Source organism: Hirsutella rhossiliensis (genome assembly GCF_020360975.1).
Source record: "Hirsutella rhossiliensis strain HR02 chromosome Unknown scaffold00008, whole genome shotgun sequence".
Taxonomy (NCBI): Eukaryota; Fungi; Ascomycota; class Sordariomycetes; order Hypocreales; family Ophiocordycipitaceae; genus Hirsutella; species Hirsutella rhossiliensis.
This window is the reverse complement of record NW_025408674.1, coordinates 2,877,956-2,902,893: the sequence shown is the minus strand read 5'-3', so window position 1 is coordinate 2,902,893 and position 24,938 is coordinate 2,877,956. Positions and strand designations below refer to the sequence as shown.

The window sequence follows — 24,938 nt, the reverse complement described above, 5'->3', positions numbered from 1 at the left end:
GATAGCAGTCTTTCAAACGCCCCTCAACGGCCATAACTAAACGTGCTCTGGCCCGGTTGAGTCATCATAAATCAAGAGCCGGTCCTGACCTTGATTTGCGGCTGAACCATCGCCGCTCAGCTGGTCCGAAGCCATCGATATCCACTGGACCAAAGGTTGCGGGAAATCCTAGCCCGATTTGCCAACCGCGACTGGCCTTATCGGTGACACGGCTGTGCCCAGCTCGTACAAAGGAGAGTTGCACTTGGGTCTTGCAGCAGATGAGGAATCGCTGTACGACATGATGCTGAAGTTCGGCATGGGGGGCACTGACCTGGCTCTCGCGCAGGACGGTATATGCACTCGTTCCTCGTCCCTCGCATGCGGTTGCTATCAGGCTAAACGGAGCACGACCGGGCCTATACTTGGTTATTAACTTATTCCTGCCAAAGATTCGCCCGCCTATGACCGCTCAATAGATTCCGGGTCCACCACCCGCTCCTTCTGTCACCAGGCTGGTTCGTGCCGGCCAACCAGACGCCACCGTCCGGGGCGAGAGACATGCTGCGGCATCGGGGTCGTACATACATGCACTCAGGTATGTGGCATTGACGCTGCGAGACGAACCTTGACGCCGTGATTCGCACCTGTGCCACTGCCCTGTGCACTGCATTTCGAAACAAGACGGCACCCTGCGTAGAATTGGTCCTACGTACGCACCAAGCACGGCATTTGCAGTGCATTCTAACGAAGGCGAGGGGCGAACATAACAGTTATCCGAGAACCAAGGTTGAGCACTCCTGTTATAGCCAGCCAACAGCAACCTTGGCCACTAGGGCATGCATATTTAGCTGCTCCAATTGAGAAGACAAATACGTGTAGAATATGGGGAGGGATGTCCATAGCGTTGGAATCAAGGTAATTCCGCTTTGATAATGCACATTTCCGGGCATAGACCCGGCATGTGGGCGGGATAATGTAGGGCTCTAGCATTTTACGTGGGCTGTCTGCACTCTCCGTTCTTGCGGCGTCTGGGTTTTGCAAAGCCTCATACGCACAAGTATCAGAAGAAGAGGGAACGGGACGAGAAATTCAGAAGAAAAAAGGCCCGTCGTGCCGGCTAATAAATGCGTACAGTATATCCGAGGACTCGGGTCCGAAGCGGCAATGTCCGGCCTGCGGCCCGCGGTGACATATCTGTATTCACCGTATACGTGCCGGTTATATAGGGCATCCCGTGAATAACCTGGCATACCTAGGCACCTGGCACTATACTTCGGGCGGCATGTTGTGTGTGCCAGTCAATGTCCAAAAGAGATCATAGACTGCATCAGCAAAGCCTGTCGCCCTGGACCTTTCTCGGCGTGCGACGCGGCGGTTCGGCAATCGGGCAGGGATGGACAAAAGCCCATCCACGCGCCTTCGGTAATTCCGAGTTGCCAGCCGCTGAGCCCCGTTTGCGACGCGAGGGCCAGAACTGACGTCCTTCAAGGGGGCATCGGTGATAAGCCAAAGACAGTCCCGGTTCTGGACTCGGGCAATGGGGGCCAGGTGGGAGAAGAAGAAAATGTCTGCATGAAGAAGCCAGAGGGGAAGTGGTTGATGTTACGTCAACCAACCATCAGCCCGCCCACAGAGGTTCTCGGTGCATATTGACCCGCGGACAGGACTCGGCTCGAGATGCTCCGCGTGGAGACTTCTGAATTGGCATGCCAGCCAGGCCGAGCTCAGCGGGAGCAGTACTCTCTCCCAAGTGCCCGCCTCGCTCCATTCGACATTGGATGATGTGCCCGTCCACGGGCCTTTACACGACCAGGCCCTGGCCAAGCGACATGAAAGGCGTGTCAATGTATTTTTTTACCACCTGAATGAACAGTGCTTGCCGCGAGTGTGGCCTTCGCAAGCAATTTATCTAACGGAAAAATAGGAGAACAGCCGTTACGACGTCGTCTTCGCCCTCAAGTGTCTCGAAACCAGCTTCAGTGACATGTACAAAGTCATAATCCATCAAACTCCTCTCCAGGCCCGTCTTCCTGCTTCTCGGATCACTCAAGGTGACGCGCTACCATACATCGTCGGAACTCTTGACCATCTCCAATGTAGGCGTCTTGGGTATCATTCTCTTCATGCGTCTTCTGTCCTCCTTGGTGACCAGCGACGGCGTCACCGGTATGCAGGGCGTGTTGGGCTGATATGGCGAGTACGGAACCGCCCCAGCCGTGCGGGGGGTCCTGCCCGTGGTCGGGGAGAGCGGCCCTCTCCTCTCAAACACCGTCTGCTTGGTGGTATAAGCCATGGCAGACGGCGAGCTCATGGCCGGCTCGTAGGCTCGTAGCGGCAGGGTGCCTCCTGTCCGCACGGCCGAAGGAGCGTTGGGCTTCCGGAAGCTGGCACCTGGCTTGGGTGACGAGGGAAGCTGGGGAGGTTTGGCCGAGGGCTTGGGCGACGACGGGAGTCCGACCAGAGGGACCTGAGAATGCTCCGACGTGGCCGATGCCGGGTCCGCCTCGGTGGGAGCCTGCGAGACTTGTCTGCTGCCGCTGGCGGTGCCAGACAACGCGCTGATGCGCTCATCTATGGTCTGCACGCTCTGGGGTGAAATGTCTGGGGTCAGGGGCATGGCGCTGCGGCGGGGTCTTGGTGCGCCAACGGCCGGTTGATCGGGGGCTGGAGGTGCCGGAGCGTAAGGCCTCGGGGCCATGGGACTCATTTCCTGGAAGTCGTGTACTGGGAAAGTGGAAGAATGCGGCGTCATGATGGGCGAGGAAATGGAGATGCCTTTGATGGACTTTTTCCTGGGTGAGCGGAGTGCGGAGAAGAAAGAGTGTGCTTTGGAGTGTGACTTTTCTTCAACACCTCGACTGAGGTTGAGGCTGGCGGGTTTGGATCTCTCCTTCTTGGAGCCCATCGAGTCTGGAGCGTGATTCTGAGGCGGCCTGGGGATGACGGGTGCGTCGGGCACGGTGCCGTTTTCCTTGGCCTCCTCGTGCTCCATGACGTGCCTGTACATCTCCTCGAGCTGTTGCTGGGCCATCTCTCGGTCTGCCTGAACGACCCTCTGATCGACAGCAAGATCGACTCCCGGGGCACCGGCAGTCGACGTCGGCGACGGATAGATGTGAGGGCTCGAGACGTTGAAGTCGGTGTTGATGGGTGAAGGGTAGGAGAAATTGGGCACTCGTGCGGCGTCTGGATAAGAATGAAGTTCCCCGGGAGCGCGATCTGGGCTGCAGAAGTCTGCCGGTGCTTCAAAGACAAACTCGTCCTGAGCGGCCTTGAGGTGCTCGCGTCGTTTCTTTGCCAGCGCAAGCAGAGTGATTGCGACGAAGACAAGGGACACGCCGTAGGCTGCGATGACGCCACCGATTTCCGCAGGCAAATAGGACGGGTCACGCAAGGCTCCAGGGAAGAGCAACGGCGCGTCGTGGGCCTGGGCGGTGGGTGATGAGCGGGCTGCTATAGCTCTGTTGAGGCTGGTGAGGGTTGGCTCGGAATGGGCGAGACAAGAAAGAATCAGAACCGTGAGAGCATGTAGTGGGGCGATGAGCCCTCGCGGCATGGCGGGAGGAGGAGGAAAAGGCCTTAAGAGGAGGCAACGGATGCCGCAGCGAGACCTCCTGATGGCAGCATACGAAACATGAGTCGGAGGATGGGAGGGGAGACAACGAGGAGAGATCAGACATATTTACGACGACGTTGCAGCAGGCTCTAAAGCTGGGAGAGTACATAAGCGCCGAGGCCCCCTGGGAGCTGAGGGAGGGCCCCTGGGAGGGAACGACGGCCACTGGCTGCAGCGTGGTGCATGGTGGTGATGGGCGCTGCAGAAGAGGGATGGATGGTGGTGTGTGGTTGGACAGAGGGGGTGGCTAAGCGCCGAGGTCGACGCCCGGCCCGGGGTGATTGACGGGGGGCGAGGACCAGTGGGGAACCAGCGCAGTTCGTCTCCCCCGCAGCAGCGTGCGGTCCGTCGAGTGCGATTTGTGGTTGCAGCCGATGATTGGGGGGCTGGAGAGGCGGTAAAATGGAACATTGGCCTTGCCTAGGAATATTGTGAGCAGCTTTGGAGAGTCTGCAAGGGACGGAGAGGCTGATGATGCAATGCCGACCAGCTTGCTACCCACGGAGCTTTTGCACCAAGTCTGCTTCTGCAGAATAGTGCTGGGCACTTTAGCGAGAACCTAACATAAGGTACCCAAGGTAGGTACCCGTCGGCGTCCTATCTTGTCGACTCCCTCACGACACTAACAACGCGCCCAGCGGACCGCCTGCTGTGACTTTCTAAAAATAAAACGCCTTACGTTGGCAATTCTCCGTTCACTTGATTGTGTCGAGCATTCGAACGACTTGCTTCCTAGGCATGACAGAGTGATTCAACTGGCCTTTTGCTTGCCGTTCGAATTGATCAACGGCTGCTGCTTTCGAGACTATCTGTACCGTGTAAGTCGTGCGTCAATGTACCCGCTACATGTTAGCATTGCCGTAGCTCGCCTGCGGTTCAGGTATCGACTCGCTGCCGCACATGTACCGGCCCCCAATCACCTGACTGCGCGCCACGACGCGAAATACGGCCAGCGGCGTCCACGGATCCACGGATCGCGTCTTCCAGCAGCAATGCTCGACGCCCCGGTGTCAATTGGCTCGGAGCAGAGGCTCTGACAACTTGCTCTCGGCCCAAGGGCGTCAGTCAGTGAGATACCCTTCCTCTGCTCACCACCATGTCTCGCCTCGACTCTCTCAACGAGGCCCAACGTCGCGCCGTCACCTCCGATGCGCCCACCGTCGCCATTCTCGCTGGGCCCGGCAGCGGCAAAACCCATACCCTCACCTCCCGCGTTGTCTGGCTTGTCCAACAGGCCAACTATACGCCCTCGGACATCGTCGTCGCCACCTTCACCGTAAAGGCCGCCCGGGAGATGAAGGTGCGCATCGCCAAGGCCCTTGGTGAGGAACTGGAAAAGAAAATCATCTTGGGCACCTTCCACTCCATTGCCAGGCGCTATCTGGCCAAGTACGGACGCCGCATTGGCCTCGACTCCAACTTTGGCATCGCCGACGACGGCGATTCGAGAGCCATCATCCAGAGGATATGCAAGCGCCTCAGCCTGCAAATCGAGGCCCCCTACGCAAGGTCCTGGATCAGCAAGAAAAAGGCAAAAGGCACCACTCCCCCGCCGGCCCAGCCCGGTCGCCAGAATTCGGTCAATGCGGCCCTCCAATCTTGCTACGACGAGTACCAGGCCCACCTGACCAGAGCGAACCTGCTCGACTACGACGACTTGCTCGTCTACTGCGTGCAGCTCCTGCAGGACCATCCCTCCTGCGTTTCAAACATCCAGGCGGTGCTGATTGACGAATACCAGGACACAAATGGCATTCAATACGACCTCATGAAGCTCTTCGCTCAGGCCCGCCACCGCATCACCATTGTCGGAGACCCCGACCAGAGCATCTATGGCTGGCGCTCGGCCGAGATTCGGAACCTCTATCGCCTCCTGCGCGACTACCCCAAGACCGACGAGGTCTCCTTGGAAGAAAACTACCGATCCTCTCAGTGGATTCTCGACATGTCGCTCAATGTCATCCAGCAGGACAAGAAGCGCTATCAAAAACGGCTGGTCCCCGTTCACACAAGGGGCGCCAGGCCGGTCCTGAGGAAACTCAAGAGCTCGGCCGCAGAGGGGGAATGGATCGTGTCGGAAATCAGACGAGCAGTCATGCTCTGCGGGGCAATGCTCAAGTTCGAAGACGTGGCCATCCTGCTTCGGTCTGCCTCTCTGTCAAGACACATTGAATCCGCACTCGGCAAGGCCGGTGTGGCGTACCGCATGGTTGGCGGGCACAAGTTTTACGACCGCAAGGAAATCAAGGTCTTACTCGACTATCTCCGCGTCATCCAGCACCCCGATAACAACGACGCACTGGCCAGGGTCATCAACGTTCCGCGCCGGGGCATCGGAGAAACAACCATCAAGTCGCTCTTGGAGGAGGCTGAGCAGGCCAAGATAAGCCTATGGAAGCTATTGTGGCGCCATTGCCGGGAAGGGCGAGGAGCAAAGACAAACATCAGGGCCAAGATGGAGCAAAAGCTAAATACGGAACTGCTGAGAATAACGTCCAGTCTTCGAAAAAAGGTGGAGCAGCTGACCGAGAGCAGTCCTCTGACGTTGGTGGATCTGATTGAAGATCTTGTCCACCAGCTCGACTTCAAAAAATATTTGCAGGCAGAGTATGCTGAAGACCATGAGGGACGATGGGCCAACGTCCAGGAGCTGGTCAACTTAGCCGGGGACTTCACGCGCGACTTCGGCAAACCGGACGAGGAAGCTCTGCCGGAGATCGAGGGCGTCGAGCAAGCCAAGGACGACGATTTGCTGAGCCGCTTCCTCGCCAACGTGGCCCTGGCATCTGATGCGCAGAAAGATGGCGGTGAGGGGGACAAGGCGTCGCTGGTGACCATTTCTACCATACACGCTGCCAAGGGTCTAGAGTGGCCCATTGTCTTCGTCCCGTCAGTGTACACCGGATCCATCCCTCACTCCCGCGCCGAGGACTCTGACGAGGAGAGGCGGCTTCTGTATGTGGCCATGACTCGGGCCCAGGCGCTGCTCTACCTGAGCTGCCCACTCTATGGATCGCAAGGGACGGGCAATAAGGTCGAGCTGTCGCCCTTTGTGTCTCCGTTTGCGGGCACGCTTGCTCCCCAAGGGCCATCCTTTGACGGGCCCGTTCTCGAGGGGATTGCCAATATTCTGGGCAGGGTGGCGCCGACGGACAAGACCATCTACGCCCAGGTTCCCCCCATGTTCTCGCCAGAGGACGACCTCTTTCCGATTGACCCCTTCGACCCCAAAAACGCTGATGGCATCGAAGATGGTAGCGGGCACCTTGCGAGGACCTCAAAGCGGCAACGTACCGTCTACTCCAACAACGGAGAGGGCGGTGACGAAGAGGAAAAACCGTGGCGACCAGACTACCTCACCACGATGGAGAGCGCGTCCGAGTTCACAATGTCGTCCCTGCCTGGGTTTGTCTCTGCGGGTGCTCACCACTCGGCTTTGGCGGCAGCGGCGGCGATTGAACAGGAAAAGGCAGCCACCATTGCGAAGCAAGGTCCAAGGACGGTTACTTGTCGTCGTCGGCCAGATCAACGAAGCCTCCTTGGATTCGTGACCCAAGAGCCGAGGGCGCAGAAGACGCCGCCCCCCAAGGCTGTGGCCGCAGACTTATCACTTGCCCGGTACCGAGCTGCTGCATCGCGACATGCTGCCCAAGCGGCGCCTGCGCCGACATCAGTCGACGCCTCCAAGCCCGGCATCGATCCGGCACTAGCTCACCACAGGCTGCCGCAGGGTAGGACATTCACGCGGCCAAACGCGCTGGCGCCACGAGACGACAATCCTAGGCAACAATACGCGTGCTTCTCGAGCCCTCCGCCACGACCGCCATCGCCGGACAAGGCGCAGGCGAAGGAGGAGGCTTCGGCGACGGAGCCGCTACGGCCGGCGGCGAGCTTCCACACGACGACCTTCATGTCGTCGAAGCCCCTGGCTGGCGTGAGGCGGCCGGCGAGCATGGGCCCGCCGCCATCGATGGATCGGCTGCGCAAGCCGTTTAAGCCGTTGACGATGAGCCGACCTGGCGGTCCAGGTCGATGATTGCGGCTAATGGTGAGCAGAGAAGATGGACATGTCATGTTTGAGGTGAGGCCTCGATGTAATGGCTTCGCTTGCTGTGGGGCGCTTCGCCGGCCCTCCGACGACGGCGAGAGGCGCACGGAGCATGACTGGCAGTGTGTTCATGACCCAGGCCGGCTGCGACTGTGAAGACGGGCAGCCAAGAAGCGGGTGAAAGCAAGCTCATACTTTATCGAAGCCACTGCTGCTTGGTGTGATTTTGGATCGTCTACTCTGTGCGGCGTATGCAATTCACCCCTCCCTTCCGCCAGCGCTCGCCTTGCTCGATACATACCTACCTAGGTAGCCATATCTGCTACGTACATGTACACATGATAATATCCACAAGGCCCATGGTGATGGCATCAGATGAGGGCTCTTGCTGCCGTCTTGCCGGGTGCGTGCGTGAAATGGATGCCACCTCTTTTCAACGTCATTGTACCTCGAGGTACTCTGCAAGGCACTGGGCCTAGCAGAAATACACGGCCCTTGGTACACACCACGACGCTTTCAACCACCAGCCTGTTCTGGCGAAGCTTCATTGACTTGCAGCTCCTTCCTGCCCGACAGCCCACCTCTGTGCTTCGGTGTCGCTGCCCGCGCCTCCTCATTGGCCAGGTATCAGGTATCACTCTCCTCCCATGGTCCGCGCCCCCTCCTTTCTTCCCCCTTGCTGCCGGGCACAGAGAAGAGCTGATCTCTAGATAGGCACGCGCCCGCTCACTGATGAATGAGCCGCCGGCACTTGGTCATGGCCGGTCACGAGTCGGAGGCGGCGTGCCGTCCGTCGCTGCCCTAACGCGACGAGCCGCCAGAGCGTGATGCTTTCTTGAAGCCCTGCTTGAAGCTCTGCTCATACAGTGCATAAAACTCGCGCCAGGCAGGGAGCTCGCCAGGGAGCTCGCCAGCGTCAATCTCCAGCTTCCTTCGCCTGCTGGAACGATTTCCTCATCCCAACACTCCTCGCCCTCTTACTCCGCCATGGCATTGTCTTCGGGAGCGCCATGCGCAGGCCGGGCTCGACCATCCATCTTCGCCATCGCTCTCTCGCTCCTGCTCTTCAGCATCGCCGCCGCCGCCGCCCGGCGTGGGGACAAGTACCTCATCGGCGTTGGCAAGGCCGACATCACCGGTCCGGTAGTCGAGATCGGCTTCGCCGGCTACGCAAACCTCGAGCAAGTCGGCACCGGGCTTCGCCAACGCCTCCACAGCCGGGCCTTTATCATCGCCGATGTCAAGAACCCCAAAGACCGCTTTGTCTATCTGGTCCTCGACACCCAGTCGGGAGACACGGCCACGCGGTTCGGCGTCCTGGACGGGCTCAAGGCCCTCGGTGACGAGTACAAGCTCTACGGCCACAATAATGTGGCCCTGACAGGCACCCACAGCCATGCTGGCCCCGGCGCCTGGTTCAACTACCTCCTTCCGCAGATCACTACCCGCGGCTTCGACAAGCAGAGCTATCAAGCCCTCGTGGACGGTGCCGTCCTCTCCATTAAACGTGCTCACGAGAATATTCAGGAGGTGGGCGTGATAAATTTCTCTCTTGTCTTTGCCCTCTTATTGACTCGCCGTTTCTACTCACCAAAAGGGCTTCCTCGATGTCGGCACCACCACCATCAAGGATGGCGCCATCAACCGCTCCCTCTACGCCTACCTCGCCAACCCTAAAGCAGAGCGTGACCGATACAACGCCGACACGGACACGACCATGACCCTGCTCCGTTTTACGCGTGCCTCGGACCATAAGAGCATGGGAGTCTTGACCTGGTTTCCCGTCCACGGCACCTCCCTCCTCGGGAACCACACACACGCCGCCGCCGACAACAAGGGTGTCGCAGCGTGGATGCTGGAGGAAGCCATGAAGGGCGACAGTTCAGCCACCCGAGATTTTGTCGCGGGCTTCAGCCAGGCCAACGTGGGCGATACCACTCCCAACGTGCTTGGCGCCTACTGCGACGACGGCTCCGGGCAGCAGTGCGGCTTGGAGAAGAGCACCTGTGCGGATGGAAAGTCACAGAGCTGCCACGGCCGCGGGCCCGAGTTTCGGGCTCTTGACCGAGGTGTCAAGAGCTGCTACGAGATAGGTCGTCGACAGTTTGCCGGCGCGAAGAAAATCTATGTAAGTCCATATTCTCTCCCCTTCCCTGGACACTCCGTCCATTATATCTATCACACAGGGGCAATGGCTCACTGGCGACCAGGACTCGCTCGACGCGTTGAGCACCCCGGTCGTCGGCTCCAGTGTCAAGGCCTTTCACTTTTTTCACGACATGCGGTTCTGGGAGTTTACTCTGCCCAATGGCTCGAGAGCAATGACCTGTCCGGCCGCCCTGGGCTATTCCTTCGCCGCGGGCACTTCGGACTGGCCCGGTGCCTTTGACTTCACCCAGGGCGACTCGGGCAAGCCGAACGCCAATCCCCTGTGGAGGCTGGTCTCGGGACTGATCAGGACACCCAGCCAGGAACAGAAGATGTGCCAGGGTGCCAAGCCGGTACTCCTCGACGTCGGCGAGATGGACCAACCATATGCATGGACTCCCAACATCGTCGATGTCCAGACGCTACGCGTTGGGCAGCTGCTTATCATCGTCAGCCCCAGCGAGGCCACTACGATGAGCGGCCGGCGCTGGAGGGCCGCTGTCGCCAAGGAAGCCATTAGGTTCCTGGACCAAGACCCCATCGTCGTCCTCGGCGGCCCGGCGAACAGCTACTCGCACTACTGCGCAACGCCAGAGGAGTACGAGATCCAGCGCTACGAAGGTGCCTCGACGCTCTTCGGTCCTCACCAGCTCGATGCCTACATCAACCTTACCGTCGCCAACATGCACTACCTTCATCCAAATTCGACCGGCTCCCCTGACCAGGGCAAGCTGCCGCCCGATAACCGCGGCAGGGCGCTCTCCTTCATCCCCGGCGTCGTCCTGGACAGTCATCCCCCACGCTCGGATTTCGGCCGCTCCATCCGCCAGCCCGAGTCGTCGTACGCGCTCGGCGCCACTGCCAAGGCCACGTTCCAGGGCGCCAACCCCCGCAACAACCTGCGGCTCGAGCAGACCTTTGCCGCGGTCGAGCAGCAGGGACCCGATGGCTCGTGGCGCCGCGTTCGCGACGACAGGGACTGGTTCCTCGTCTTTTCTTGGCGACGAACAAACTGGTTGCTGGGGCACAGCGAGGCGGACATTTCGTGGGAGACGGCCGGCAACGCAAGGGCCGGCACGTACCGCTTCAAGTACTACGGTGATGCGAAGCCGCTGTTTGGGAATATCAAGCCGTTTGAGGGTACGAGTGGAAGCTTCAAGCTTAGTTGAAGCGGGGGCAGAAAGGGGAAGAGGCGACATAGTCTATCGACAGTGGTGGGTGGCGACTCTGTTCCAGTCTGGACCGTCAGACGTCGGGCACTTGCAGTACAGACGTTGGTGTGAGGACTGGATGGAAGCAAGACGGAGGACAAGAGTTGCTGCGCATGCGGCGCGCTACGAGACCACGTCTGGGGCGAGGAACACGAGGGCCTCGAATGTTGTGCAAGACGCTTGCCCGGTATATCGAAGTAGACGTGACGTCGCTCGCGTCGTAAGTATATTTGAATCCTCGAGTCAATCTCTTTTCTTCCTGTTGCAAAGTTTTTTTCTTGTTTTAGTGTTGCCAGTCTAATAAAATCGTTCGCCGGCAAATGGTTGGCCATCTTCATCGCATATCGGGATTTGGTGAGAAAGGGGGGCCAGTGGGGAGAGAGGATCCTTTCCCTCAGGGCCGCCTTGCGCACGAAGCTGCTACCTCTCCCTGTGCCCCAGCGATAGAAGCCTTTCAGCTCTGCATGGAAACACACAAATCCGTGGCATCGTGGTCGTCCCCGAGCCGCGCCCGGCTGCCGGCGCAAGCACATGTGTTCGACGGCGCGCCGATCAGCAACCGGCGTGGCACCAACTCGAGTTCCCCCGCCCGTCGACGCGTGGCCGTACGAGCATCTCGTGGGTGAGGAGTCTCCCGATGTGGCCCAGATCTCGGGAGGGCGCGAGTGCGTCGAGTATAGCGGTGAAGGGCCTTGCTCATGCGATCGACAACTCCCTTGTGGCGCGTCGGCACGGTGCGCCCGCGTCTGTGACGAGGCCACGGGCGGGAACCCTCTTTGCGACGGCAACGGGATGAAACACAGGCGGATGGCACAGCATTCAGGGATATAGCCCTTACCCCGTCACACCACCAGTCTACCATGAACGCGCCATTGCACATATGCAGCAGAGCCGGCTTGGCCTGTTGTGCGGTTCTCGGAAGTAGCGACTTGGGCTCGCAGCAAGATCTTTGGAAAGGGTGCTCGCAACAGCTCGCCCCAGGATGGCATAATCAGTCTTCCGGGGCTCAACAGATGGCCATCGGCTACCCGTGCGAGTACATGAACGGCGGAGCGAGCTGTGGGCGCCACCGGGGCCCGATGCGCAGCCTGCCCTCGAGCATCTGGTTCAAACCGAGGCAACTCGCCGGATACCCTGGCCTGGCCCCTGCAGCCCATCATGCCATGGCCGGTCCCTGCTCCTCGCAGCACCAGTCGTCTGATATGGTGCACGAAGGGAACAACGTTCGGGGAGTTTGTGTGCGACTCCGGCTGCTGTAGCGTCTGTTTCGGGGAGACTTTTGCTTCAGATGTGTTGTGTATATATCAAAAACCATGTTATACGTGACCACAGCTGATACAAGGCTGGCTGGCAGCCGCATATCTCTCGATCCTTGCACGTTGGAACAAACATGCGGCAGAGATGCCTGCAACTGCGAGGGTGGAGGCGGCGGCGAGAGTCCAAGCTCGGCGGCGCATCAGTTGCCGACTTGCCTTTGCCGTGTGCAGCGGGAAGACGGACTCTCTGTGGAAGTATAGCAACTGCACGGTGCAGATCGGGATTCTTGGGCGTATACTTGGTACTCGTCCCGAATATTGGAAACCTGCTGTCCTTGGGCGCCTCGAAGTTATGTGGACGATCGTGGCCCCATGCATTTGGAGCCACCACTGAAGATGATCTGTTCAGGCTGCCACAGCAATCCTCATTTGACCTGCAGGTCCTCGCCCTCATACGAGATGAGATGACGTCTGGTTTGATTTAGCGGATGGGGGGCTGGAAACGTGTACACTCGGCCAGCGCACTCCTGGATCAAGCTTTGAAAACAGATGAGGACTCGCTCCATCTGATGGTACTGCATTCGAGCCCGACCATCAGCCCAAGGCTGTGCGGCACGCTGATGGCCTTGTAGCACACAGATACGTCAGCCCAGCGCATGCGTGCTCCACATGAGGGGGAAACGGCGGCCTTGAAGAGAAGCTTTGCACTTTATAGAACAGATCGGGGACGGTGAAGGGCGAGAAGAGCAGCCACGAGCGGCACGTGGGCTAAGCCATGGATGAGGATCAAGGATCAGATAGGCATGATGACGGTTGTGTAACAAAAGTCTGAGTTTGCTGTAATAAACGCTTGGCCCCAAAGACTCACTCGAGACTTGTCTTGCCTTGTTTCTTGACTATCCGTGAATGTTGCTTTGGTAGCAAAAGCTGGCGAGGAAGTTGGGCAAGGGATGGCGTCGAGCATAGTTGGCCAGGTTTTAGAGGCCGACGTGATAGCAAACAAGCAGACAGGGTGGCATGGATCGATCGTCGCTCGACGCAGAACAGGCTGCCACGTTGGCTGATGATGCGATTCTAGCTGCACTTTGGCCCAGCACAGCAGGATGCGGGAGCGAGCCAGCTGTTGCTGAGTTGCTCTCTGGCTACCGGGGCAGCGGATAAATGCATGGCCACGGAGCGAGTGGTTGGTAGGGCATCCGAGAGGCCGGAGCAGCATTCGTCGATGGCAGAGCAGAGAGTCGAGCACAAGGGCCTGCAGGGCGGTGCCGTCGGTCGAGGGAGATGAAGGGGCGGCTGTGAGGCGCCCGCAGGAGACGACACCTTGCCCTGCGTCACGATGGCGAACCAGAGGCCAGAGAGGCGTCATGGGAGAGAAGAGAGAAGAAGAAGAGCAAGGGAACCGGATCAACAGCCATCGGAGCTCGGCATTACTTTCTCGGCAGGCCAGTAACTTGCAGGGTACCACTTCAGTGCCGCCAGGAGTCCAGGGGCTGCCGATACGAAATCCTACGACCTTGTAGGCTCACCTACGGAGTAGGCCAAGCTACTAAGTACGTAGTAGGTAGGTACAGAACAAGAGCCCCCTTATCAGTCCCGAACCCCCCCCTAGCACTCGCCGGTGCAAAGATGACTGCCGGCCGTTGCGGCAGATTGAGTGGCTGAGAGGGAGAGGGTGAGGATTGACATTGCATGTGATGATCCTCCCAGGTAAGAAGCTCGTATCATCCACGGAGGACGGAGTAACTTATGGCCTCGGCTTATTCATCACCGCCTGTCCGGTACCGTAGTCCGTACCTACCTCCCCGTACTGTACGGAGCAAACTCCATCATTACCCCAGTCTTCTGGAACCCAGCCACCATCTGAGACGCCCCGATGAATCCTAGATCTGCCACACCAATGTCCCGCTAGCCGTCTGGGCAGAGCCGACTAGCAAGGGAGAGCTCAGTAAGTCTACTCGGAATGATGCTTCACTCGTTGGTTTTCTCGCCATCCAAGTTTGGCAGGCAACCGAGTTGACAACCCGCCTGCAGCTGCCGCTGCGTCACAGCCGGCCGTCGACCCCCGCCCAATCTGAGATCCGCACCAACGCCACGGCATCTTTCCCCGGTCCGCCTCTCCATTCGACAATTGTGTTTGCTGGCCCTTTGTTGTCGAGCTTAATGCACCGACGAGCACCCCAAGGTACATGCCCAAGGCTGTTCCGTCACGGGGGGAGGTCCAGGTTGGGCATATCGCACCACACCCACACCTCCTGGGCATACCAATGCCGCACAGCAAGTCTCTGGGCTAGCTCAGATTGACTTGCTTGACTTGCTTGTCTGTCAAACGGCGTGGAGCTATGTGGGGTTCCGGATTGGTACACGACGGCAAGGTTATGTGGAGTGGGATCCATGAACAGAGTGTCTGGACCCCTAATATTGACCTCGGGCCCCGTTGCAACTGGACCTCGTCTGGTTGGTGGAGAAGAGACGTGTGTGGACGAGTGTAGAGTAAGTGTGTGCGAGAGAGACCAAGTCAGTGGGAGCCAGTGTACAGCATGTATGTGGGTTTGTGCGCGAGTCGATTTACGTGGCCGTCACGCTGCCACCCCCTTGTTGGAAAATGCCCACGCTCTCGAGTCTAGAAGAGTCGACGACTTGATGAGGCAGGCAATCTCACAGCCTGCCTTAGCTGCTTTCCCATCTCATGGTAAAACCAACGCACGCAAACAAACATGGCCTTACTGTGCACTTACTGCAGTGGGCACTGCCGGATACAACTCACCCTGCATCCCCCTCGGCGAGCTACATACATACCGACATGCCAAGTACATGGGCAGGCCTAGGCCTGGAGAGGCAGACCGGAGGTATGTGATTTCTCTCATGCGACATATGCAGACAGACAATTACCATCGTCGTCATCGTCGTCAAGAGGAGGAGCACCAAGAGCTTGGCCAGGGCATTGGAACCCAAGAACGACGCCTCTTCCTCTCCCAATCAATGCCCAACAGAGCTTGCTTGCTTGCTCGCTCGACGCCGGGGGCCGGGCGTCCATGCCGTGCGATATATCTCCTCTGGCTGCCGTATCTGCTATCCATCAGCAAGGCCGAGCAGCGTGGCAGCGACATGCTTGCCCTACCGAGCTGCCTTGCCGGCTATGTCGTGGGCAATGAAGATGAGCGGTGTTGCGTTGCCGTTGCCGCTGCCGCTGCCGCTGCCGCTGCCGTTGCTGCCGCTGCCACCTCCGCTGCCGTACGCCCTGCCCCCCGTTGGCCCGTCCAAGGTGCGGACGTCCAGCATCGCCAACGAGAAGCCCGATGCAGAGCCAGCGTTTCTTCCCCCGGGCTAGGCAGTTCCTCAACCCCCCCCCCCCTCTGTTCCCCCCCCCCCTACCTTCCACCCCCGGTCCCAGGCCCGCGGCCGCAACCCGCACGCCCGTGCCCTCCACATCAATCATCCCCTGTGCCCGCCCAGTCGTGCCCCGTCCCGCAGCCCGTCCCATGATGCTCTTCTTCTCACCGTGGCTCAAACCACCCTCTATTGTTCTCCCCCCCCTTCAAAGCCCAGATCTTTGTCATCACTGCTTTTGCTGGGCTACTACCGACCATTAGGCTCCCCCTCCCTCCTCCCTCGGCTATCTCTTTCTAGACTGCACTTATAGTATCTATCTGTGCTTCGTAGAAAGTGCTATGCTTGCTGTGTAATAAGGGCAGGTTCCGGAGCTTTTCTTGTACACCGAGAGTGTACCCTTTTATCAACAAGGGGCCAAGGGATACCCTATTCCGCACCACCTCACCACATGGCGTGAGCCCCCATGAGCAACACACAACCTACTGTGCATTCACACACACACGCACGCAATCGTGTCTGTACGATGCACACATACAACATACATACCTTACTTGACCTCCATCGCCAAGGTCGGTACGTAACTTTGTAGGCCACAAAAAGCAACTCGGCGGTGATCCCCCGGTCATATTACCAGCACATCCACCCACCACTCATTCATGGCCTTTGTTTCTTCTTTAGGCCCATTTCCACTCTCTCTTCTTTTCTTTCTTCTCGGGTTTTGGTTGACGTTTTTCACCTTCTCTCTGTCGTTCCCTTTTCATGCAGTCTGCCGTGCCTGTCCACGTCTGCCAGTCTCGGAGCTTCACACAAGCTTGTCGTCAGCCTCCCCCAGTTGCACCAAATCCGCCGCTGCCACATCACACACCCATCCTCGTTCGCGCTCGGCATTCCTCGCCTGTTCCAAGTATCGTCGAGGGACCGCGAAGCTATATAAGACCTGCCGGCTACCACACCGGTCTCGCCAGAAAACCGAGACCAAACTGTCATCCTTTTGTCTGACCTTTGCGGCAAGCAACTCCGTGCCAGTCTCTCACCTGATTTATCCTCCCGAGCAGACGTTTTCCTTGCCACTAGTCCCAAAGTCGACGACGACTTCCTCCACGACCAGCAGAGCTCGCAGTCTCTTGTCCTTGCACCTCTCTAGCACCGGTTGTTTCTTGCCCTTGTTGGAAGAAGAGGAAGAAGCCGGTAAAACGACACGCCATGGCCACCTCGTCCACCTACAGCCCGACTGGGTCGAACGCTTCCGCGAGCCTCTCCTGGCAAGAGCGCCTTGAAGGTAACCGCAGCCCGCGCCGTCGTCTCCTATCCAATGGCCCCGGACTGACATGGTGGCGCAGAGGCCTGCCGTCAAGCCAAACTACTGCCGCCCGTCTTCCAACTCGTTTCGGATCGCCGCGGTATGTACCGCCAGGCCAACTCATTCAGAGCAAGAAACGAGTCCCAACTAACTGACTTGTGCTCCGTTTTAGGTGGCCGTACTGCATGGTCGAGCCGGGTCATCGTCCACGGCAAGACGGTGGAAGCCAGGTATTGGTATGACGGCAAGAACCTCAACAATGCCAGAGAGGATGCCGCTGAATGCGCAGTCACCTGGCTTGGCGTTGCTAGCACCACTTCGACCAGTCAATCTTGGAATTCATGGTGAGTGCCACGACAGTCGAGGGCCGCTTGGGAACTGCCATTGTCGATTGCAAGGGCCCCAGTGGCCAGTCACGAGATGCCTCATCGACGGTTTTCTTGGTCTTGCAGGTACGCCTTGGATATTGCGGAGAGGGGGGGTATAGAATTGGCATCGTTTGGACATGGGACAGCGCGGGACTCAGCTGTAAGCCCCGTGCATGATAACGGCTGCAGCCAGTCCTTGTCCCAGACACACAGGCGGCGACCGGGATCTTACACCGAGGCATCAGGAGTCGAGCCAGCACCGTTCTCGTCCTAATGAGGGGATCTGCTTCCCAACATGCTTCTGATGACCTCGGGGACGAGGAAACGGCCGACGAAAAGAAGACGTGGTATGTTACTCCATGGGCGGGATGGGCTCGCAACATGATTTGGCGCATGACGAGACGGGCAGGCATTCGTAATATGGGTTCATAATTCAGCGTCCTTGTTCTTGCTTTGCTGTTACTTGTGTAGCTGCTCTTCTTCTCACCCGGGCAGACACATGCAAAGCGACGAAAGTGATGTTTAGCCCAGGCGAGCGTTCAGATGATGGGTCCAAAGGTGGGTGAGCTTCACATGATGAAGGCGAGCCGATGGCAGCTTGCCATTGCCTGTGGGGGCGTGAGGACTGATAGGGTGGTCGTCCCAGCCAACCGCCATGCGGCGACTCATGCACAAGACCGAATGAGAGGGAATCGAGCAGATGACCAGATCACTCGGTACTTCCTCTCCCGATAGGCAGATTTCTTGGCGGTCGCCTGTTGCCCACCGACGATGCAAGTGGGAGCTGGCTTCTCGAGACAGTCGATTCACGGCGTGGTAGATGAAGGAAAGTCTGGTGATTCTACGGATAATTACTGCATCCTCACTGCGTGGTAGACTGGGGGATCACGTAATCCGCAAGGAAGCACTGCGAGCTCGGGTCCGGGGCAGCCTTAATCCGAGCTGCTCCTGGGAGCTCTGCAGAGCCCGGAAATTTCGTCGTCTATCGACTTGTCCACGCGATAGCAAAGACGGACAAAAGACAGCGCCCTGGGACGCCACAACCGCGCAGAGTCGCCATGTCTGCAGGATGGAGGGTCTGGGGAGCGTGCAGAGCCCTTGCGCTGCGCCCGAAGCCGGCTCTGCGACCTAGAGCAGAGACCTTTTGGCAAACGAGAGGAGCTACGAGATTCTACTCTGACGACGTCCATGGCCATCCCAGCAATCCCGCCGAGACGCCCCAAGCTCCGAGCGCGACCGAGGTCAACATCGACGCCGAAAGCTCTTCGGAAAAGGCCATGCAGGAATCGTCCATATCGATAGACCCGGAAAATGTCGTGCCAGAATCGTCGTCCATGCCGGTAGAGCCGCCGCCACCTTTCAACCTCGGTCAAGGCCTTCGCTAATCGCTGTTGCTCAGGTCGAAGACACGTCGCAGGACTCTTACATATCTGGATTGGACGATGCAGCTTTGGAGCAGATGCTATATGGCGGTCGGGTTGCTAGGACCGAGACGGATGGCGGATTGACACCGGCGCAAGAAAAGGCACTCTATCGCGAGGGATCAATACCGCCCGCGGAAGAGGCCGAGGCTCTCGAGGCAACAGAGCAAGCTGCCGAATCGTCGTTGGAGCTAGTCGCGCCTAGCGAGGGTGAAGTGGAGGATCTGGGGCACAAATTTGGCTTGCCCCCAAAGCCCTACCCACCCGGCTTCAATTTGAAGCAGAGATATCATCCGGTGCTGGAGCAGATCACAAGGCTTCTCATGCGGGATGGCAAGCTCAGTGTTGCGCAAAGGGTCCGTCACAGCACTCCAATGTCGGAACGAGAGATGGCTGACTTGAATCCGGGATAGAACATGGCCATGGTCATGAACTTTTTGCGAACTTCGCCGGCTCCCATTTACAGTCCCAAATTCCCTCTACTCCCGGGGACACCTCCGGCTTCCCATTTGCCTCTCAACCCCATTCTCTACATCACCATCGCCATCGACTCGGTTGCGCCTCTTCTCAAGGTCAGAAATATTGTCGGAGCCGGCGGCGGAGGTCGGGCACTCGAGTTGCCGCAGCCACTTGCGGTGCGACAGCGGAGGCATACTGCTTTCAAATGGATTCTCGACACCGTCGACAAGAAGCCATCAAGGGGCAGTGGGCGGAAGCAGTTCCCCCACCGAATTGCCGAGGAGATTATCGCAGTCGTGGAGGGAAGGTCGGGCGCGTGGGAAAAACGGCGGCAGGTCCACAAGCTGGGCACGGCGTCGAGAGCTAACGTGGGCTCCAAGAAGATTGGCAAGGCCAAGAAGAAGTAAAGTGAGCGCTGGCGTCGCCGTCGCTGGCGCTGTACTCAATGCCCACGAAAGGCAGGGCATGTATTCTATGTGTGCGAATGTCGGGGAAATGTGGCCGTGTCGCCAGCGGTTGAAAGGGCTCTCTGCTGTCCGGGTTCCCTTGATGGGCGGGGAGGATGGTGCGCGAGTAAGAAACGACGCAGTCATGTTTCCGAGTCCATACAGCTTGGGGGCGTCGCTGCGACTCTTTGAGTCACTGCCCTCTGATGCATCAACAGGCGAATCGGAGATGTCCCGACGCGCAGAGTAGACGCGGCCGATCATGTGACTGTATAGGAGACCTTGCAAGTGCCTTGAAGTAAGCTTCTATTAACCTTTTTTAATCTTTCGCAAGCGGCTAATAAGGAGGTCAGGGGGGATGCGGAAGAAGCCGGGTCGGGGCATGACAACCGCCAACAGTACTCCTGCCCAGGCGATGACGATTTGGAACCAAGACGGTTCGTTTCATGTCGATCTTGGGAAGAACGACATTTTTGTGTTTCGGCGAAGGACAGCAAAAACAGCAAGTCCGGGGTCGAAGATGCGAGGGAGGCGTGGACCCCGGAGGCGCAGTACTTACAGTGGTAACCCGGGGGTCTGATCCGCAGGGGCAGTGCGCTGACTGGGTTCGGCAGACTCCCGTCTGTTGGTGGGCGGCGTGTTGCTGAGCCGTGTGACGGCAGGCCGCGGCAAATCACCAGCGAGAGGCTTCCCAAAGCGGTGGCACGACAGCTACGAGGCCCCCTTTCGCCTGCCGGAACGAGAGCATTTCAGGAGCAGAGTCACGGTGCAGTGACATTCATGGGCAGTAGCGGCTGGCTTACCGGGAACACAAGACAAAATGCGAAGTCGGTACGCGACGGGCAGGTACCGGCAACGCCTCGTTCCCCACTTGGCAGCCAAGGTATCTCCCCACCTTCCTCCTCCCTCCCAGACCCCTCCATCATCCAGCGTCCATCACGCATATACATACGGCCCCCGGTTAGTCACTTCGCAACCTCTCCCACCCGCCACGGCCATAAACACCATGATCCTCTGGCCCCGACTTATTATCCTCACGAGCTGCCGCCTTCACCGAAACCTGCCCCGAAACCTGCCCCGCTAAGACTTGCGGCGGCATTCGCCCACTCCGTTCACGTCGTCGGTCGCCCCGCACGATCCGCCACTGCCATCTCTAGCCCAACTGCAGATTCTTGCAGTCTTGGTCCCCTTTTATACTGCCCCGAGCGTTCTCTCTGCACACTGCCCATCATGTCAGGAGACCCCGCGCGACCTATGAGCATCGATGCCATGCTTGACATGGAACGCCAAGAGGTGCTGGCCCTGCTGGAGAACAAGAACCAGGGCAGCACCTCTCCCGAGAGAGTGCGTGCCACGTCGCCATTTGCAGCGCCACCTCGCTCCCCTGTCCGAAGCATGCTAGACATCGACGAGGAAGGGCCGAGCAACACGCGAACCGCCCCCTCGACACAGGCTCCCGTGAGGAGCATGCTCGATATCGACAGCCCCGTCATTACAACTCAGCCTCCAGTGCGCAGCATGCTGGACCTCGACTCCCCATCGCCTCCACCTTCGGCCACGCTGAGGAGCGCAAGCCCCGCCTCTCCAGGCTCAAGCGTCGACCCCAAATTCAAATCATCCATGTCCCAAGGATCTTTCTTCACTCAGCGGAGCATGTCGGGCTCAGGCTCGGGGCTCAGACCCGCAGACTTTGGGCCTCGAGCGGGCAACCGTAACGACAGAACTTCCGAGTATCAGTTTTCGGGCATTCTCTCCCACAACACCGGCCAACCCAAGAGGGCCTCCCAGGTCAACAAGCGCATGTCCAGCGGTGCTCTGGGCGACTCCCTCCGAGGGCCCGACTTGAGCAGTCTTCAGCTTCCGGGAGACCGGGGCCGTCACGAAGCTGCTGGTGGTCGTCTGGGCAATCAGTCCAAATCACCCCACAATCGGTGGGAGGCCAGGTCGCGCTCACCCGCCCCCCTCTCACCCTTGCTGTCGCCAAACAAGGCCAAACTTGGCGGCGGTCAGCTGCTCGACATCAACAACGCCTACCGCCGGCTCTCAGATGCGAACCTGGCCTTTTCTAGCGGAAGCTTGGCGCAGCTTCCCATGCGGAAGCAGCGGTCCGAGGAACTTGGGGAGGGCCGGTTGATCAAAGACTACCTCGGCCCAGATGGCGAGCAACTTGAATCGAGCGACGAAGAAGAGGCCCATTCATCCGACGACGAAGATCGTGGTCGCAAGACGGCCCCTCGATCTTTGAACCCGGATGCGCGCGGCGACAAGGATCAGAGCAAGTCTCGATCGCCCTCGGGTAGGAAAGAGCGCCAAAGCTTGAGTCTGTTAGCCGCGGCCGATGCAGAGCGTGAGTTGGCCTCGTTGCCCGCACGCACCCCTCAGGGCCATGACTGACAATGAAGTAGGCCGCCAAGTAGCCTCGCAGCGTCCCGCATACCAATATCGATCCCTCATTCCCGAGCCCGAGATCAAGATCACAAACTCGGCGGGCGATACATCCAAGCCGTCCAAGACTGGCATACATCCCAACACGAGCTACGAACGGGGTTCAGCATCTGCGACGCCGTCGATGATGGACTCTGACGAAGAGGCCGACATGGACGACATCAAGCGGGCCCAGAAGCTTTCCTTTTTCATGAGCAGCATCATGACGAGCCCGGAGTCGCACCGTGCCATTCGCATCATCGATCGCGGAGAGTACACCAAGATTGCGCAGCAAGCCGAAGAGGAACATCATAGGCTCCGGAAGTATCTTGTGGCGACTGATCTTAGTGACGAGTCGGCGCACGCGCTAGAGTGGGCCATTGGGACTGTGCTCCGGGACGGCGATACATTGATTGCCATCTACTGTGTGGATGAGGAGACTGGAATCGTGACGGGCGAGGGCGTCTCGGTACCAGACGACCCCAAGGCGATGAAGGAGCAGGCAGCGGCCATCAACACGGTGACAAACGCAAAGTCGCTCCCCACTCCCCTCAGCCCTGTCACGGAGCTTAAGAGGGCATCGGCTCTTTACCTGCGGAATGACTCGAGCGGCACGCCCGGATCGTCGCCGGGACCATCGAGAGATCGCAAAAGGGCCGACGAGGAGCGGCATCGGGCGATTGATCAAATGACGGACAAGGTTTTCCGTCTCCTTAGGAAGACTCGACTACAAGTACGGGTGATTGTGGAGGTGCTGCATTGCAAGAACCCGAGACACCTGATAACGGAGGTGATTGACCTGGTGAACCCAACCCTGGTTGTTATTGGAAGTCGAGGCCGGAGTGCGCTGAAGGGGTAAGCTTTGTCGGATGCGTCTGCCATTTCTGGGCATTACGTGAGGTGATGCTGACTGACTTGCAGAGTGATACTCGGATCGTTTTCGAACTACCTGGTGACCAAGAGCTCGGTTCCCGTCATGGTGGCTCGGAAGCGGCTGCGAAAGCAAAGCAAGTACAACAAACGGACACCAGTGCGCCAAGTCAACAACTTGAGCAATCCTGCCGCCAGAAGCTTAGCCAACGCCAAGATTGACTGAAGGGAGCGAAACGGGTCGCGGGTCCGAGCGGATTGGCATTGTTGGTGTGGCCCGGGATGAAAGGGGGGGCAGCCACGCGGAAAAGGAAAGGGAGAGCCTAGTACCGTCCCGGAGGCAAGAGGCCAGCGCGAAGACGGCCCGGCTCCCTTGGACTGAGGTGGTGAGGCGAGAACGGGAATACCAGATGATAGATGGATTTTGCGGGCTCACGGGACATGGGCAACATGGGGAGTCAGGATTACAGCGTGGGATAGCGAAACAGCGATGAGAAATACGACATTTGAAGCTTTGGGCTGGACGAGGGTGACCTAGGCCGGCCATTGTCGGGGGGCGGGACGAGCGCCTGCCGATGCTCGTACTTGATAGTGTGGGGAACAAGATAGTGATTGATGGCTACAGTGTTTTGAAAGCACCTTACCGCACCCATGGGTTCCTTGATACAGGGCACAAGTGTAGAAGACGCAGGGACCTGCAGCGAGCGCATCGCGGTCGGAGCGTGGAATTGTAGGAACCCGGCAGTGGTGTCTCGCGGCAGCGGAAATAAACAGAGCAGCATGAGGGGCGGGCTCAGCCGCTGTGGAATGGGGATTGGCGCTTGGACCATCGGGGTCCTAGGGAGGCGCCGAGGTAAGTACTTGCATGGAAGTTAGAGTGCGTACATGCAGCCAGCGTCGTCGACTGTACATACATACTGTATAATGGAAAGCTCGGGTTGTTTGTAGCAACCGATAGGTACTGGAGGTATGCACCTGTTTTTTTTTGTCAAGGTACGTACCGCCCCAACGCGGCCGAGCACGGAGTAGTGTTCCGCATGACCCCTTGGAGAGGCGGACGGGGATTGGACGAACCGAGGGGGGGCTTGCGCCTTGTTGACGAGCGAACAGCACACACACGGCAAGACCAAACTAGCGGCCGGGGCTGGTGCACAGTGTCGGTGGCACCGTGTCGGGCAGAGTGCAGTGCCGTTGCTGTGCGGCATCATGGGGTGGAGGGGGAGGTGCCTGCGGCGGCAGGGAGCGGGGTAGCTTCAGGTACATACATGCGCAACTGCCAGAGTACTGCGACAGGTCTCTGATGGGGAAACGGGCCTGGGCAAGGGAGTCTCTGTTTCTTTTCATTCTGTAGCACCTCATTTCGGCGTATGTATGCACTTTATGATTACACGTACATAGATGCTGCATACCTAGGCACAACATGCACCACAGTACATCACCCACCGAGAACGTACATGTGCAGAGCACAGTGACCTCCACCACCACGCACCGTGAGCAGCAAGGAGGGGCAAGCAGCAAAGTCGACAGCTCTCAAGGGACAAAAGGTGGGGTGTGGGTCTGCGACACGGCTGATTGGATACCCCACGGCGACGCATGATTGGCCCAGGTCAACCACCTCTTCCGCTCACTGCGCTGCTTTTTCCTCCCAACCTCTTCCATTTCGAGCAGCGGACCAGGGGGGAGGCAGAGGCAGAGCAGCGAGGTGGAGGTGGCCCTCCCCCCCCCTTCCGAGGCGAGGCCCAAATCGGAGGCCCAAGGGAGGGAACAGGAGGACAAGGAGAACGGCGGGCGCAAGAACAAGAAGCAAAAGATGGTGCCGGATTCCCCCTCCCTCCTTCTCTCGCCATCTCACGAACCTGAAGTCCGGTCCAGCCTGGCGCGCCCGTTTGTCACACAACTGAGACGTGAATCATCGCTTCTTATTCGCTTCCTTGATCGCCTTGTTCTTCTTCTTCTACTGCCACTGCCGACGACGCCGCCCCGCGCCCAACAGTCGACATCGAGGCCGAGGCCGTCCGTCTGTGAGAGAGAGCGCCCCCCTCGTCGCTCAACGAATCGC

General features: G+C 58.7%; 6 protein-coding genes across 6 annotated transcripts; 5 read left to right on the top strand and 1 right to left on the bottom strand.

The window, feature by feature from the left end:
* Positions 1-2,041: 2,041 nt before the first annotated feature.
* HRG_07751 (uncharacterized protein) lies at positions 2,042-3,538 on the bottom strand (the record flags this gene model as incomplete). Its single annotated transcript, XM_044866222.1, has 2 exons — positions 2,042-2,569; positions 2,630-3,538. 2 exons carry the CDS (start codon positions 3,536-3,538, stop codon positions 2,042-2,044), a joined length of 1,437 nt encoding a protein of 478 aa, XP_044719186.1.
* Positions 3,539-4,694: 1,156 nt separating this feature from the next.
* Positions 4,695-7,634, top strand: HRG_07750 (AAA domain-containing protein; the record flags this gene model as incomplete). The annotated part of the gene is made up of 1 exon (XM_044866221.1): positions 4,695-7,634. The coding sequence occupies one exon, from the start codon at positions 4,695-4,697 to the stop codon at positions 7,632-7,634; it is 2,940 nt and encodes a 979-aa protein (XP_044719185.1).
* A 999-nt stretch (positions 7,635-8,633) lies between these two features.
* On the top strand, positions 8,634-10,963 carry HRG_07749 (neutral ceramidase 2; the record flags this gene model as incomplete). Its single annotated transcript, XM_044866220.1, has 3 exons — positions 8,634-9,176; positions 9,244-9,774; positions 9,857-10,963. The coding sequence occupies 3 exons, from the start codon at positions 8,634-8,636 to the stop codon at positions 10,961-10,963; spliced, it is 2,181 nt and encodes a 726-aa protein (XP_044719184.1).
* Positions 10,964-16,794: 5,831 nt separating this feature from the next.
* On the top strand, positions 16,795-17,239 carry HRG_07748 (uncharacterized protein; the record flags this gene model as incomplete). Its single annotated transcript, XM_044866219.1, has 3 exons — positions 16,795-16,870; positions 16,932-16,991; positions 17,064-17,239. The coding sequence occupies 3 exons, from the start codon at positions 16,795-16,797 to the stop codon at positions 17,237-17,239; spliced, it is 312 nt and encodes a 103-aa protein (XP_044719183.1).
* Positions 17,240-18,317: 1,078 nt separating this feature from the next.
* Positions 18,318-19,546, top strand: HRG_07747 (ribosomal protein s7p/S5e domain-containing protein; the record flags this gene model as incomplete). Its single annotated transcript, XM_044866218.1, has 3 exons — positions 18,318-18,599; positions 18,659-19,036; positions 19,094-19,546. 3 exons carry the CDS (start codon positions 18,318-18,320, stop codon positions 19,544-19,546), a joined length of 1,113 nt encoding a protein of 370 aa, XP_044719182.1.
* A 1,269-nt stretch (positions 19,547-20,815) lies between these two features.
* Positions 20,816-23,105, top strand: HRG_07746 (universal stress protein family domain-containing protein; the record flags this gene model as incomplete). Its single annotated transcript, XM_044866217.1, has 4 exons — positions 20,816-21,043; positions 21,089-21,932; positions 21,991-22,864; positions 22,931-23,105. The coding sequence occupies 4 exons, from the start codon at positions 20,816-20,818 to the stop codon at positions 23,103-23,105; spliced, it is 2,121 nt and encodes a 706-aa protein (XP_044719181.1).
* Positions 23,106-24,938: the final 1,833 nt, after the last annotated feature.